The sequence below is a fragment of the Etheostoma cragini genome, chromosome 4 (genome assembly GCF_013103735.1).
Source record: "Etheostoma cragini isolate CJK2018 chromosome 4, CSU_Ecrag_1.0, whole genome shotgun sequence".
NCBI lineage: Eukaryota > Metazoa > Chordata > Actinopteri > Perciformes > Percidae > Etheostoma > Etheostoma cragini.
This window is the reverse complement of record NC_048410.1, coordinates 23,442,027-23,459,106: the sequence shown is the minus strand read 5'-3', so window position 1 is coordinate 23,459,106 and position 17,080 is coordinate 23,442,027. Positions and strand designations below refer to the sequence as shown.

The following is a 17,080-nucleotide window of genomic DNA, read 5'->3' as shown; positions in this document are numbered from 1 at the left end:
GCACCGCTGTGAGACAACTCTTTTTTGAGACATGTCTTGCTGTTTGACCACCTTCCATTTACTCCGGAGGACGTCCCACGGCTTGTCCTAACCTTGGTCAACCATTTCCTACACGACTTCCTGACAAATTAAATTCAGAAAGTCTCTTGTCTCCTCGTCCGTCCACTTCCATCTGTCTTTGTTGACACCCCCATGTGTGCAGACAGAGCAGAAATACTAGCTAAAACTTCTTCTTCTTTGTTTTGTGGCGGGTGGCGACCATAAAATGACCTAAATCTTAATCGCAATTCATCATTTATTCGACAAATAACATATCCATAGGCGTTCATCGCATAGGCCGTGTATCGATCAAGATAAAATCCTATGGACCGAACATATTTCCCTCTGAGTCGATATTCATGAAATTCCATTAGCTTTGACTTTTTCCATTAGACATTTTTCCTTTAATATCACTTAATTCGGATAAAAACTTGTGAATGGAAACATAGCTTACATCCCAATACTACGTGTTTTAGAAAGGTCCTTGGACAGACCAAAACGTAGACTTGGACTATTTCTATGATTTACGATTATTTATTTATTTATTTGACAGAGACAATTCAACAGGGACGCTCATTAGAGTTAGAAATAAGCAAATTTTCATCCCTAGTCCCTGGGCAGGAAGCAGAGAATAACATCTCTGTCAGACAACTAGAGTAATTCTTGATGTCAAATAAACATGTAATTGAAAGACTTTAAGCGCTACTTACTTTGTATTATTTCTTCTTTCTGTTATTCATGTAAAAAGCTGACCAACCATTGTTAATATTAGATTTAAAGATTATTATTTTTGGGGGTTTTCCCTTTATTTGATATTGACACCAGATAAACAGGAAAGGTGGGAGTGAGATGGGGGGTGACACGCAGTAAAGGGCAGCAGGTCGGCCTAGAACCCGGGCCGCTGCAAAGGATTCAGACTATGGGGCGCACGCTCTTACTGGGTGAGCTAGACACGCCACATCAGATTTTTTATTTTGTCTTATCCCATCCATGTAATTCTGTTTTAATGCTAAAACGTCTTAAAACACTATATAGTGTGAGTGTCTTGGTGCTGACAAGGTGCATGCAGGTTTTGTCCACATTTCCAGCAGCAGTAATGATGATGATGCCATGTGCGTCCATCTTTTGCCGTGTGAAAAGACTGGCAGAAGATCAACTGAGGAAGAAGAAAAGAATGGGGATGGCAAGGGGAGAGGAGAGGAGATTATTAAATACATTTTGATAAATAAATGTAGTTGCTTGACTGATGTTTGTTGTGGGTCAGTACTATGACAATTTGTTTCACGTGTAGACCCCATGTCAGCCTGTGGTTTTGATCCTGTGACTTGAATAATGATGGCGTTTTTCCATTATGGCGCCTGCTCGAATCACCTTAACTCTCCTTTTTTGTTTTTCCATTAGGAAAAAAGTTACAGGCTACTAGCTAGCAGGTACTTCTTTTAGTACTAACTCAGTCGAGGTTCCAAGTGAGCTGAGGCAATACCAAAAGGTGAGGTGAAAACCTGCAGACTGCTGATTGGCCGCAGAAAATAGTCACTAATCACTGCGTCATCATTGCTAGCGACAGACGGAGGCGTTCTGCCGTGTTAAAGTATATATCCAGGTTTCTCCACCTTCTTTTGAAACTAAATGTGTCTTCTGGCAAACAGCCACACGCCAAGAATAAAAAACAACACACCTTTGACGTTGTGTGTGTGTGTGTGTCTGCGTTAGGTCAAGGCAGTTTCCTGCGGCGTCGCTACGACGACCAGCTACGCTTGCTTGCAAGCCGAGCTGGTACTAGCAGTAAGTATGCGCCAATACTGTATACTCTGTCAACTCCAAGTCTACACTAGTACTGCTAGCAACTGCTAGCAAAGCTGTAGCTTACTTAAACACAGCAGTCCTTTGAGCTCAATACATCTTAAACATGCCAACATGCTCACAACATTAGCGGCTACACTGTTTACCATGTTCAACCTGTTAGCTTAGCCTGTAAGCATGCTAGCATTTGCGTATTAGCAGTAAACACAAAATGTAGCTGAGGAGGTTTAAAAATGGTCTTACTGTGTACATATTTCATTGTTGTTGAGTGGGGGAACTCAAGTCACACCACTTAACTCAACTCAGACTCGAGTTGCAAATTTGAGGACATGAGACATGCTTGGCCTACATTGATAAACAACTTGACTCTGACTAGGTATTTAACACTTGAGATTTGACCTTGACTTGAGACAGATGACTCAAAAGGACTTTTTAATAATATAAAATAAAAGTAATATTTGGTTTTGCCCCTAAGTGGAATGAAGCCATCATTTATGTTAAATACACCTGTGCATGTCCTACTGTACTATGACTCGTAAAAATGTCTGTCTCTAAAGCTGATTCAGACTGTCATTAGTTTTACAGTTATTATAAGTCGTTAACCAAAGTAAAAGACAAATGAAAATCAGATCTCATGGTGGCGGTAGAGGAAAAGTCAGAGGATCACAAAGTCATTAGGCTTTCTCCCCTGGGGAGCAAACCATCCCGTCGCAGTCTATCTCCCTAACAGATCCCAACCTTCCTCTGGCGGATGTTACCAGTGTCTACTAGTAGTCTCCCGTGTCCTCTCACCTCATCGCAGCCTGAGCACCGTGGCCACACCGTCTGACAGTAGTGTCGTCCACAGAACAGCTTCTGATTGGACCAGAAGTAGACCAGGTCCACCAATCCCTGGCCACACTCTGAACATACGAAGCAGGTTGGGTGCCAAAGGGCGCTATGGTAACCGGCACGCTCAGCATAAACAGCTGGACTCTCTTTGGTAACATCACCTTGGCAACCAGTGCACCGCTAGAAGACAGAACATGAAAGTGAGAGTGAACCAAACTACTGCAACAAACTTTATGTTTAAAATGAGAGGTGTTGGAAACATTACAGTTAATTATTCTGGGGGAAAGTGGTGGAAAAAAATGGGGGGCCAACATTTACTTAAATACTGTACTTAGTACACATTTTAGGAAATGTTGTGCTACTTAACACATCTACGCCACTATATTTAAGAGGGAAAGATTGTACTTTTTACTTTACTAAATGTATCAGTTAAGAGATATAGCTACAAGTTACTTTTCCACATTAAGATTTTACTTACAAAAACATGAAATCAGATTATAAAATATGATCCATTCTTACAGGTTAAACTACCAAAAGTACAGGAAGAAATTACAACATTAAAGTACTGCTTACAAACAATACATCATTGATAATGATCCAATAATACAGTAGTATAACAATGACAGTAGCCACCTTGCATTATGCGTACTTTAACTTTTGATACATAAGTTCCATTTTGGAAATTAATGCTTAAGTGAAAATTGGAATGTATGACTTTTACTTTTGATGGAGTATTTGTATACAATGTATATTTTTATACTGTGGCATTGCTGCTTTTACTTAAAGGGATATTTTATTGATTTGAAGCTACAACAAAGATTCTTTTTTTAAATAAAATTTGGAAATGTTTCCAAAATTGTTTCAGTGGTACTGAACGGCATGTCTGCATTCAGACATGCCGTTCAGTACCACTGAAACTGTTTCTGTATTTGGTGCACGTTTCTCTTATAAGAAGTGTTTGGACCATTGAAACATGTTTATCCCAGTTGGCCAACATACAAATCACTGTATTTACAGTAAGTAGCAACCCTACTGCTTCCTTTGAACTTTGTGAGACATGTACAACCAGAAAGAGAACCACACACCCCAGATTGCCCCAGAAATAGGTGTGAATGGTGGGATAAGGCCTATTTACATTGATATTTAATATGAAGGAGAAACAGAAAAACCTTTTCAGAGTAAAAGAGGGAACTACTGAATAAAATGCTGTGGTTGTAAATTCAACATTTTGGGTTGGCTTCAGGCTTGGCACAGTCATCTGGAGCCTGCAAATATTTAATAAGAGAGTGTAACCTACAAAATAACTGGATTGGAATGGAAATGCCTTTGCTGATGTTTCCTATCTATCTGATGCTTTTCAGAGCAAAACATTTTTTTCTCGAGGGTCAACCGACATTAGCAGGATTTAAACTATGAAGATGCCAGACGCCTTATTTACTTACATATCCAGTCTTAGTGCTGTCATCTGTTCCGTTAGTTGAGCCAGTAGCCGACGCAGTGCTGCTGCTGATCGAGCCGCGGTCCTGGTGCTGCAGAGCATCCTTTTTGTCAGTGTTGCTGCGGTCCTTGGCTTCCTTTGCTTTCCTCTGAGTGGCTGCTTCCCTCAGAGCTCCGCCCTCACCAGGTAAGGCCACCTCCCCAACTCCCAGCACCTCCTGTTTGTAGCTTTTCACAAACAGCAGCATGGAGGACAGCTACAAGAAAATGTAGAAGAAGTACGAGATACCAGTCGTCATATAACACTGTTTCATCAGACCTTTCCATTATGGGGAAGTTGTTTTCCAACCATGAATACTGATTTAAGTGATATTGGTTAGCTAACATAGTGTTTAAATATTAATGAATGTCTGGTCCTGGCAGAATACCGTACCTCCTCCTCACTGGCAAGGCTCTGACACTTCATGGGGTCCTGATCGTGGACAGGGAGCTGACTGAAGAGCTGCCTGCGTCGCTCCAACGCTCCATCTGTCCCCGAGACGGGACGTAGACTATCTGGGATGAGCTCCATGTACTGCATGGCCTAAAGGGGGTCAGGGGCGTTTTAATTATGGTTACCTTTATTTCTTCAGCATAAGTTAGATTGAGATATTATTCAAATTCATTCACAATTATCACCCTGCAGATTCAACACAATGGGGGGCTGTGTTATATCTGTACAAAATACAGCACTTTACTCTGAAATGTAGTAAAGTAGAAATGAAGAACAGGATAAAATGGCTATGTGTAAAGTGTAGACCTCTACCTCATCAGCTCCAACAAGCATTTATAATACTCATGTTTCCAGAGTCTGTATATTGAGAAATGTACATTAAGTTACTGATTAAGGTCACACAGAATGGATGAAAGCTGAAAATACAGAAACCAAATTAAAGGCAGAGTTGGTAAAGTTGAAAAGCTAGCAGGATTTGAAAGTTGCTTCTCCTCTGGTCTATGTCTACCCCCCCCCCCCCCCCCCCCCCCCCCCCCCCCCCCCCCCCCCCCAGTAGCTCAGCCTTGCCTTCACTGCAACCTTTTTTGTTGCCGCTTTTCCAGCTTTAGGCTTTCTTTTCTTTGCATTTTTAACTAAGTTTATATTGAAAATATACACATGTGCCTTTAAATTCCCTTTTTTTTTCCTCTCTGATTTGGCACTTTTGCTGACATTTCTCACAACTGACATGTTACCTTGTGTAACACTGAAGTAAATAAATCAGAAAACACTGGTCTCACATTGTAGCTTGAAAAACATACAGAAGGCACATGATTGCCTACCTCTTAATAACATGGTTGGATGACATACTTCAGCTTAGAGGGAATGTTCAGGAGACATTCTGAGTGAGTTTCATCTCACTGTCCCGGTGTCGTCAGGGACACATCACCGTGTGCGATAAGTCTAGAGCTGTACCAGCAGACTCAACGCGCTGCAGCGTTCATTTCAAAGCAAACAAAATGCTGAAGAGCTTAAGAGACAGATCTGGAGAGTGGTCCCAATGTGGGATCTGGATCTGTCTCTACAAGTCGAACCACAGTAATGTCCCCTGCAACTCCCCCACCACTCTGCAGTGCGCAGTAATTACTGTCATCCTTATGATTATAGGCTGTGAAATCTGAAACATACTTGTTTTTAATGGAAACCAGGGCCGTTGAGACTTTTCCACATGCTGTAGAAACTAAACTAAAATAGTAAAAAAAGAAAGAAAACGAGTATTGTTGAATCGCAGTATGTTTTCGGTCGTATGCTACATGCTCTGCCCCAGGGGGTTAAATTATGAGTCTGTTTTAAAACCTGATTATTTTGTGCGATTGTGCCGTACATTTTTGGTTAAGCTCTATCCAGCAGAGTCAACAACAGTCACTGGTGAGTTAAATATGACTCGTCAAGCCTTTACAGTCAAACCCACTGCAGCTTCCCCCCAGCCACCAACCTCCTGTACTCCACACTGATCCTCACCAGTGTCTGGTTGAGGCCGGCCGGCGCCCAGACGTATGTCGTGGTGTTGAAGGTGGGGTCTTTGCGCGACACCACCGGATTGGTCACAATCATACGGTTCCTCTTGTACATGCGAAGGCCCCCGCCTCCTTTAACCTTCGCTGTCAAATGGGAGCACGGTGAGTCTGCGAGCAGGCGTCCCATTCGCTGGTCATCTTCAACGTCACTTCCAGGAGCGTGGTCGATCGCGCTGCAGCCGCAAGCGAGACAGGCTTTCCTGCACAGGGAGGGCAAGACGAATGGGAGGAGAGCAAAGATGTAGGCTAACATGATCATCTTTTAGAAGATTTTGCTGAATTAAAGACTGTGTGGGGCCAGGTTGGGTGGTTTTCTGCCTCATTGGGGTACTTTAATTGGGTGGTTGAATATTGATATGGGAAGTTTGTAATAATTTGTGCTACTTTTTATTGGCGGTTTTCCGCAACAAAACATTTGGCCAAATTCCAACAAATCATCTCCCTTCTGTGTAAGTAGTACAATGAAATGACAGGGATCAACATAGAATGACTTCAAATTATTAATCATTCATAGCTCTGTGAATAAAAGACTTGTAAAGACTGTTACATCTGTTTTTATAAGTAAAACCTTTTATGTATCATAAAGTAGATTGTTTTTTAGTATAGTAACCGTGGTTTTGAGTTTGCCTAATAATTATGAAAACATCTTTAAAGAGAAAAATCTTTTAATAAAAACATCCATTGTGTAGATGAAGTATTGACAGGCTAGCAGTGGAAATCAGTGGGACATGATCCTTCAGTTAATTGGCTAGAAATATGCAAAGTTCCTTTAATAGCAGAGAATGGTTGAGAGGGAGGAGTGGAGAAACCACTAGTACTGTATCCAGCGCTTCAGTTACTTCTCTTTTCCTTCCCTTCACTGAGTTTACTTTTTTTATGCAGCGAAGAATAATAAAATAAAAAAGCAGTGAAGGGGTGTACCTCCAAGAATGTGGCTGGAATCCAGAGCAGCTCCCCTCACATACATGACACACCGCTGCACCTCCTGCACTCTGCTTTACAGACATCTGAGAGAAGACACACATAACAAACCCACAATGATGTAATACATTCAAATTATTACATACAGTCACTCAGAGTCCTGTGAGGAACAGTATATTCAAGTTTGTATATTATACGCAATCTAACAGTGAGAGATTCAAAGACCAAAGGTCACAAGAGCTAGTACTAATGTAGAAAGCCGTTTAGATCAGGACATGAAACTGATGTGAAGGTTACATAAAAAATACAATAAAAGTTAACAAAACAATTGAAAAACATCTAAGGTACTGTATAAGCCAGGTGATATTCTAAATTTGTCTTGCTGTGTAGTTAACGCCTGATTTAACTGATTCCTCTGTGCCATAGCTCCATTGTTCAAAAACTATTAAAAACACAGTAGTGAGCTACACTGTTACACGCTGTAATTTACTTAGAGTTAGTCTCGCTTTGCCAGACCCTCCTCCACAGCGCTGTGCAGAGGAAGGTCTGGCTAGTCCACAGATTATTTTGGGATGGGAGGAAAAACCTGCTCTGGTTTATTGGCATTTCTTTAAACTTTCTTTAAGAGGAGTTAACCATAGTCCTCAGAAATCCCTTTCTTATGTTAACAATGCCAACCCAAAGAAAGCAGAAGGTGACGGACATCTGCTGAAATGAAAGGACAGACTTCCGGCTGAATTTCCGGCGGCACCTGACCTATCCCAGAAATGAAACATGGTCCATATAGACTAACGTAGAATCAACCCCACATACAGGGTCATGCTGCCACAAACACCCACTGCAGCAGCGAATGTGTAATAATCCAGTGTTGAAAATAGACCCCAAAAAATGCATTTTCTCCTATTTGAGTAACATTTGCTAAGGACTATAGTGACAGCTGACTTGTTTTTGAAGCTGAGGAGTTAATTAACTGACCATTAGCTCAGAGAACCTCCTTTCACCTCTTCAGTGACAAATGTTTGAACTAAATGAAGTACAATCCTTAAAAAAAATGGCAGTGTGAAGTAAATTGGACGTTTTGAGAGCTTTTGTGACTGATAAGTGCTAGCTCGGCAGGTTAGCATGGTTTGAGGTCAGCTTGCCAGCAATATTAGTTCACCAACTACTGCAAGTATTTTCTTCAATGACACAAACTGCTTTTCCTAATGATTAAAGAAGACTTTTTTTTAACCCTCGTGTTATCCTCGGGTCAAATATGAATTGTTTTCAGTTTTTTTATCACAAAAAATGGGACTTCGAAATAAGCGCTGAAAATATCAACATTAGAAATATCAAATAACTTTGGAAAAAAACATCAAAAAAAGCCCCCACAACATTGAAGAAGTTACAAAAACGTCGGAAAACGGAATAATAGTGTTTCATGGTTGGCGGGAAGCCAACACAAGGGTTACGTGAAACTGATTAAAGAACGAAAATGAATGTAGAAAGAAAAAGTAATTCTTCAATTTAATGTGAAATAGTGTGATGAAAAACAACTCAACTCAAGTTCTACTTGCAAGCCTTCTCTATACCTTTCAACCCATTTCCTCTGCTGACGAGGGCTGTGAGATGGGGGTGAAAGCTCTGGAAAAGGCCAGTATGAGGACCTTGAGTTAATAAAAAAACGTATAAATAAATATTCGTACGACAGAATTAACGTAGAGGCCTCGAGTGGCGATGGTTCTGCAGACATAATAGAAAGTGTTGGATGAGAAAGAAGAGTTGGTGTTTTCAACTTTTCTCAGTGAGTGTGGGAGGAAGGGAACACACACACTTACACACACACTCACACACACTCACACACAGGGTGGATGATCTCATCGATCCACCCATTGACATCATCATCTCAGTACGGATAAACAATCTTATCAGTCTCCACTGTACTATTTTTCATCTTCTCTTCTTCTTCAGCTCTTGAATGTTTGAATCAGTTTTCTCCACGCTTGTCTTTTCCAACTTTCTCACTCTTCTTTCTTTCTCTTCCTACCCTGACTGTACCTCACCTTTTCTTTCCTTTATTCCTTTCATATTTGAAAAGAAAAGAACATGCCCAAAGTCCTCTTCCATACTTTACACTGTGTAGTCTTTTAGGGTTTTTGTGTGTATATATACAGTACGTATACTGTATGTGTGTTTTGTGTGTGTTTTGTGTGTGTGTGTGTGTGTATGTGTGTGTGTGTGCAGGCTAGGATACCGTACAGTTTTTAAATCATCTGGCGGGAAACCTGATGACTGTTCTGCTAAAACAACCTGCTGCTGACAGACTGTCCACCTGTCCATCTGTCACCAGGTATTTCCAAGCCCGCCTCTCCTCTGGGAGACATTCATACACATATTACATACTCTCTATAGATAAGCTCTCCAAACATGATGAACTACAAAATTAGTTGCTATAACAGCTGAACTTTTCTGGGAGGTATTTCCACCAGATGTTTGAGCGTGCCACGTCCAGCACTGGTACTGGTTGATAAGTTCTGGTTCGCATTCAGGGTTCTGTTCTTCCACACCAAACTGGATACACCATTTCTTTTATACCTGGCTCTGCTTATGAGGGCGTTATCATGTTGAAACCGAAAAAAATACCTTCTCCCAAACAAAACTGCAAAGAACACTGTCTAAAATATCAAAGTTAAATCTCTACAAAAGAAAGCCTATTTCCCAAAAAACGTCAAACTATTCCTTGGAGATCTTCATTATCCAACTCCCACCAGGAACAAATGCCCCGACCAAAGCAGTCATTAGTGGGAGAGGGAGGACAGATGAGTGTGATTAGAGGTGTGAAGAGAGAGAGAGAGTGTGTGTAAGTGTGTGTTAGATGTGAAGAGGCTGTTGATCGGCCCGTGTTGAAAAGGTCACAACGATGATGGCTGCAGAAAAAACAGCTGAAGAATTACAAGACCTCCTTACGCCCCTCTGGGATACCCTGACTGACAGTGTGTGTGTGTGTGTGTATGTGTGTGTTTATTATTATGTTACTGAGCTGACCAATTAACAGCACCAAGACTGGTAAGAAAACACCTTTCCAAAGTCAGTTCAAAGCAGCATTGCACGTAACCTCAGCAAATCTGGCTCTTTTTTGTGTTTTACTGTAATATTCTTCTTCCTTTAACAAAAGCCAGACAGTAGACACCCAATGAAACAAAGGTGTGTGTGTCAGTGCCTACTCGCTGTGATCCTGGTGGGAGGCACAGGAAGAGCAGACTTGACTCAAACCACTTCCTCCAAACAAACATGAATTGAACCTGTTACTCACCCTGGAACACGGTACATGTAATGTTGGCTTGTTGTGACATTGACCAACTAAATTGCAAAATTGCGATGAGACAGGTGGGGAAATGACATGCAACTAAGGGGCGTTGCAGACCACGGTCAGCACCTTACCTGCTAGGGGGGCCACCAGGGAACCCTATCTCTAACTCTATTAACATCTAACATCTCTAAGTTCTATTAACCCAGTTGCCCTAACACATTTGTAAAGGTCAGCTGAAAATATGTAGTAAGAAAACCAAGTATGGTTGTCAAAGTCTTCAACCGAGACAAACAGGACAGAGGCAGTTGTGTGATTGGCATGAGACATGTTGGAAAATTGATGTTAAAACTAATATATATATCTTGTTCAAACATTGATTTAGATGCTTAACTTGTTTCATCTTGCATTCAGTAACATTATGTCCCTGTCAGCAATGGTATTATATATTAACGGTTCTTGGAAGAAATTGATTTTTATAGTCAATTCTTCTACAATCTGCTGAGAATTAGATGCTACGGTTCAGCCCTCATAAGTTGGCTGTCCTACGTCCGGTCTATCCTGAAGCAAATTTGTCCTGCATTTTCTACAGTGATGAAACTGGCTTCTGAAAGCTGAACTGACCTGTTAAATTAAGTCCCGCTCAAATATTTAATCTGTGTGGCTCCTCTATTATCAGGCAATCACTGACAACCTTTACTTAGCCTGATGGAGTTATCTTAACTAAAAATACAAATGGAACTGCACAGTATGATTGATTAGCTGCTCTGAATGAAAGCGTTTGCCAAATGATACATATGAACCAAACTGGAAATGTATTTCTTCAGAAAGAGGGAAACGTGTGTTAGCTCTATATTTAGGAGTCAGATAAGGCAAGTATGTCGTAGGTGGATCACACTCTGCTGAGCCTCGATGAGTTATTCCAAACATGTCGGCTATGTGACAGTTAAACTGCAGGAAACGCTGTGAGATAAGATGCTGGAGGTCAAAGAGGCGGCGAGTAGACCCTCTTTAACGTCCAGAACGCTGTCACTGGAATCCTGGATTGGTTTCCTGTTGTTCTCCAATTTCCAACAAAATCAGATAATATGTTACAAACGAGTACACAACCTCATAACTCTGTCACTGAGTGAGGAAGTTCCACAATTGGTCGGAGCGAGTGTGATGACGCGAGTGTTGGTGTTTACCCATTGGCCTTTGCCCTTTCAAAAGGTATGACACAGACTTTTACCTCCACTATCCTTAATTACCAAATTAACTGCCTCTTTGTGCCTAGGTCTGGTCTGTTTAACAAGGTTACATTAACTACTCAATAGCACTTCAGATGTTAGCCTAGAAATCCAGACGCACCCTAGCGGCAGCAAATGTAATTTGCAGCCAGGGTCAGTCTAGCAACTCTCCGTTGGCTTGGGAGCTGGAAAAGCCAAATTCTGGTCAGGCCAATTACATCGTGTATAGAGTCGGTGGGGGGGCTTAACGTAATGAGGGCATAGTTGGGACGGTTCTGCATGAATTCCTTGCTGATTGAAAACAAAGAAGATGGCTGCCGCTGCTGGTGAAAAGCGGTTTGTCCAATCGGCTTTGGCCTTGACTCTGGAAGACGTAGAGTTAAGCTCTGAAATCATTCTTAAAAAGGGAGATGTGTTCAGAGTTTAAAATTGAATCTATCAACTAGCGTTGCTCTGGTTGGTTGTAGCGCTGTCCTATTGCGTGCAGAGGAAATTTGAAAAACAACCGTTTATTCCGCCCCTCGGATTGAGCCCTGCCAATGGTGAGTTCCCAGACCCAACATCTGGACGTGGGTCTGGCTTGTCAGGGTACTTAAGATAAGTAATCCATAACAACAACTTGTTGAAAATAGCAAAATTACATTAAAAAGCCTTCCTTGATAATTCGTCTGTATTTTTACCTTGTCATGTGATAGGCCACTTTAGTACACAACAAACAAATGTTAGTGGAACCTAGATGAACAATTAATATCTATGTTCACATTATGGACACCACCACCTGTTAAGCACAATCACCATACACGGTCCAGTTATATACTGGGTTTGGACCTAGTTTTGTTAATCTAATGTCTGGATATTAAACTGAAAGCACTTTCATGTTGACATAAAAATAACCCGCAACTCTTATTTATAGATTTTTTCTAGTTTGGACTGTTGGTCAAACAAAACAGGACACGGTTACAGAATTTTTTTTACTGTTTTCTGACTAAATGATTCATCAATTAGTCAAGAAAGTAATCGATTGTTAGTTTCAGTCCTATTAAACTTTATAGTTTGAGTGCTTTAGTTTTGTACTTTGGTTACAGTGATACCTTATTACAATCCTTAAACCCATTGTGCGTGTGTGTGTCTGTGTGTGTGTGTGTGTGTGTGTGTGTGTGTGTGCGTGTGTGTTGGGGGTTATTTCCATCCTGGTGATGGCGGTTTTTCCAGCTCCTGTACTGTATATAAAGAAGGACGGCCAGTCAAAACCCCCGACAGGTGAAACTGATCCGTCAAGTTATCTCCCTCAGACTGATGTGACCTCTGGACGGACAACTAGAGGATGAATTACAGGACAGCTCTGTGGGAGACAAAGAGCCGCCAGAACAGACCCAGAGGGGGGATCAGGTCCTCGTGGTCATGGATTACCTGCTCTGACTGAATTAGAAATCTCCAGCTGTTTAAACTGGATTGGAGGAGATCAAGCCTGAGCGATTTCACCAAAAGGGACTTTAAAAGACGGATGGCTGACTTGCATCAGTTTATTAACTGACGTTGTTTAACAAAGACTAAAGAAGAGATTACAAACGGCACCCGCATCACGCCCATTGCATGCGTGCATCATTTCCTTTGAATCCCCTGTACAGCAAAGGTGTAGCCTGGAAACCAAACAAATCTGCAGAAGTCCAGAACATGGACGGGCCAATCACATCTGTTTATTCCAAACGGGGCGGGTTTAAGACGATGACTGACAGAGGAGTGTTATGCTTGTCATGTAGTAAGTGGATGTTAGCGCAACTGGGCTGTGCTCATTAAAAAATGAATGAAGAATCTGTTATTGTCTATCATACTTTTGTTCTGCTTTAAAGGGGGCGGAGCTCGCCCCAAGTCGCACGTGTCACTCAGACCTGCGTTGTTTCATTGCTGTGATTGTTTGTGGGCCTATTGAATTGCGTGCAGCGGCCTTTTGGTCTGCACCGTTGATGACGCCCCTTTGAACTCAAAAATAAATGGAGAGGTTCCAGAGTAATGTGCATTTTGCAAATTGCATATTTTGGTGAATTGTGACTGTTGGATCTCTGGGAAGTGATCCCAAAACACAACTGCAATTTCTACTTATCGCCAAAGATGCCTACAAACACAACGAAACAAGATCTTCGAGATTGTAACTTTCATTCAAGTTTTAATCATACATTTTTTATATTAATAAACGCCCGTCAGATTCAAGCCATTGATGTAAAAGAAAAATGTTGCTACAAAGCTTCACACAACTCATTTTTCAGAATTTCTCAGGATGGTTATGTTCAGAAGATTGTGTCATCCGTTGACTTTTATGAGCAGTAACTCGAGTGAAGATAATGACCTCTGTGTCCTCCTTGGCTACTAGCAACTGCATCGTGTGGCTGCGCCGGCAGTGTTGTTGTCATTGCTTAGAACTCCTCATGGGGACTTTAACTGTGGTCTCTTTATTCAAATGGCAAAACATAGTCAATTTTTTCCGTCAATTTGAATATGTACTTTGCATTTGACAATTTAATATGCCGAGTGGCAATGCAATCCTAGATTCATTTTGAATTATTCTGACAAAGAATTTGAACGAAAGTATCGTTACACAATCACAAACGTATTACTGCCGAATTTTAGGTTGCATCTCATATCTACAGCAGTGAATATGTTTGCATGATAATGAGCACCACATCACAGCCAACTACGAAAAAATCGATTTAACAAAATATAATCATTGTAAGATCACGTCAGGCTGGTTATTTCCGAGCAAAGCTCAACTAACACTATATTGCAAGCATGTTTTGCAAACATTGGTTTTACTATTTTTTTTTAAATATTATCACTTGTGTTCTACTTTCCTGGCTTGGTGGCTTGGCTTTAGCAATTGTGCACTCTACACACACACAAGCGCAGTACAGCATTTGCTACAGTGCTGTAAGATGGGCAAGGTGCTACTGTACAAACGGGGAAAAAACACAAAGTCTGTCTGTCCATGCATTCAGTAGACACATAATAGGGATAATATTCATTCTTTCATTTTCTATTAGTTTTAAACTGGATAGAGCATGTTGTTGTTCAACTGTCATGATGCGCAGCAGTTGCTAATTTTTACTTTTTAATTTCTTTCAAGTGTGCCAATCACTTACTGAAGTAAAAGTAGCACAACCTTTGGAAAACTTCTGGAATACTGCCTCTGAGTACTCTGAATACTTTTCCCCTTTTAACCCTGCTGGTTCTGCATGGCCCTGTCGTGCCAAACGGGGCCTCACCTGACTCTGTTTTGCCCCGTTTGTCCTTCTTTAGATTTATTTAGCCTTTATGGAGTGCCTGGCTTTGTTTGGCACCTTTATGTTACTTTTTGCCTCCAACGTTGCCTTCCAGGCCGCTAACCCTAACCAAACAGAACCATAACAACGCTGGCTGGAAGGAGATGATGGGCACAAAAACCACCAAACACCGCGATCAAGTCAGGCTTGGATCATGTCATGTCCTTAATTAGAATTCCCCATGGGGGAGACAGAGACTACGCACTACAGCTTTAACCAATTGAAAACAACATTGGGCGAGAGAGATAGAATGATACTTAATTTCTTATGGCAAAATAAAACCCTGCTCTCAAACTTTAAAAAAAGAATTTACATGAACACTATGCTGACTGAATAGTGAAGTGAAAAATAAATGTCCGTTCAGTCTAACGATTAACTATTAACTAACTACTAACTTGGACTCAATCAAAGTGTGAAGGTTTTCGGGGTGCTTTTTTTTTGTTGGTTTTATACCCTTACTAAATATACACTGTATATATATATATATATATATATATATATATATATATATACATATATATATATATATATATATATATATATATATACATATACTGTATATACATATATGGAAAAGGCAGTGAAGTTCACTTGAACTTCAGTAAAGTGTTTCAGACATCCATCAGACTAACTGACCATCTGACCCTTGACCTCCTCCTAAGTTTTTTTTTTTAATTAGAAGTATCTACTACATGATTAGATATTACAGCTGCACAGCTGTAAAGGTTTCTGTCCTACCTTGTCCATTGCTGAGCTCACGTCCATGTTGTCCAGCGTCTGTCGGCTCCCCGGCTCTCTCTGCCTCTGCTCTTTCAGAACAATGGGGCTTAAATTCCTCTCCTGTCGACCACACTTCCTCTCTCCCCGCCCACAGTCGCTCATGCTGCCGCTCTGCTCCGCCGGCTCTCCACAGCCCGCTGCAATTTAACTGTCTAGACTTTCATCTCACTCCTGCTCAGAAACGTCAGCGTGACTCTTTCACTTTGAACTCTTGGTAATATGTTTTTTGCACGCCACTCTATACTTTCAAACTCAATTTTCTCTCTTTTTCTGTTTCTTTTCTTTTCCCTTTTCTATCTTTATAAACTCGCTACAACAAAACTCACCTTTCTTGTCTTCAGCTGTGGACTCTTCTTCTACACCCTCAGCAACATGAACTCAGGAGGTTTCTTCACATCGGCTGAAGGGAAACCGATAAGTCTCCCAACACCTTTGCCTCAGTTAAACAGCAGCACTCAAGCACCTCTGTTCTTCTTTCTGACTTTGCTGAACAATGTATTCACTGTGCTTGGCTAAATATTACAGGTACCTCCTATATTAAAGCCTCAGACCATGTAGCAGCAGACTGGCAGTATTCAGGGAGATTTATGGTCTTGCAAACAGCAGCTGCACTGTTGGCTTTCTGCAACAGACCAGGCTTTGGAGTCAGGCCTGGTCTCCAGCCGACTGGAGGACTACCTGGAGCAGTGAGGTCTGGCTGGGATGTTTGTGTTTTTAATCTGAGACAAAGACAGAGCAAGCCCTGAGGGATTCCCTGATCTCGCTCTGCCAGCCAATCAGAGTGAGCCTGACAAACTCCTCGGCCAATAGGAACATCCGAGGATCCTCCTCCTCCTCTCATTCTGCAGCTTTTTTAGTGTGAAGCTCAGTAGATGTAGACCACAGAGCTGAGCAGGGATAAAGTGATCCATGCAGGCAGGACACCCAGGGTCAGTCAAAGCCACACAGGACCAACAGGACCAAACAGAGCCAAGAAGAGCCACACAGGGCTAAACAGACCCAGACAGAGCCACAGAGACGTATTAAAAGCCATGCAGGGCCAACACTGGACTAATAACAGCCAGACAGGGCACCTGGGCTTCACAGACCAGGACCAAAAGGTGCTACACAGAGCCAGGCAGTCCATAAAGGCTAAATAAATCTAAAGAAGGACAAATGGGGCAAAACAGAGTCAGGTGAGGCAACAATTGGCACGACAGGACCATGCAAAGCCAGCAGTGTTGAAATGGGCAAAGTATTCAGAGTACTCAGAGGCAGTATTCCAGAGGTTTTCCAAAGGTTGTGCTACTTTACTTTTCAGTAAGTGACCTGAATATTTGAAAGAAATAAAAAGTAAAAATTAGCAACTGCTGCACATAAAAATATAGCAACAACTCTATCCAGTTTAAAAC

The 17,080-nt window shown here is 41.4% G+C and overlaps 1 protein-coding gene across 2 annotated transcripts; it reads right to left on the bottom strand.

Annotated features, from left to right (window-relative positions):
• Nucleotides 1-812: 812 nt before the first annotated feature.
• Nucleotides 813-16,534, bottom strand: lmcd1 (LIM and cysteine-rich domains 1). 2 transcript variants are annotated; one of them, XM_034869716.1, is made up of 8 exons: nucleotides 16,016-16,534; nucleotides 15,648-15,860; nucleotides 7,081-7,166; nucleotides 6,104-6,359; nucleotides 4,544-4,693; nucleotides 4,116-4,367; nucleotides 2,635-2,853; nucleotides 813-1,195 (listed from the first exon to the last, which is right to left on the bottom strand). In XM_034869716.1, the coding sequence occupies exons 2-8, from the start codon at nucleotides 15,789-15,791 to the stop codon at nucleotides 1,067-1,069; spliced, it is 1,236 nt and encodes a 411-aa protein (XP_034725607.1). In that variant the 5' UTR covers nucleotides 15,792-15,860; nucleotides 16,016-16,534; the 3' UTR covers nucleotides 813-1,066. The 2 variants fall into 2 exon arrangements, with proteins under 2 accessions (XP_034725607.1, XP_034725605.1); XM_034869714.1 differs by having other exon boundaries at nucleotides 15,648-16,031.
• Nucleotides 16,535-17,080: the final 546 nt, after the last annotated feature.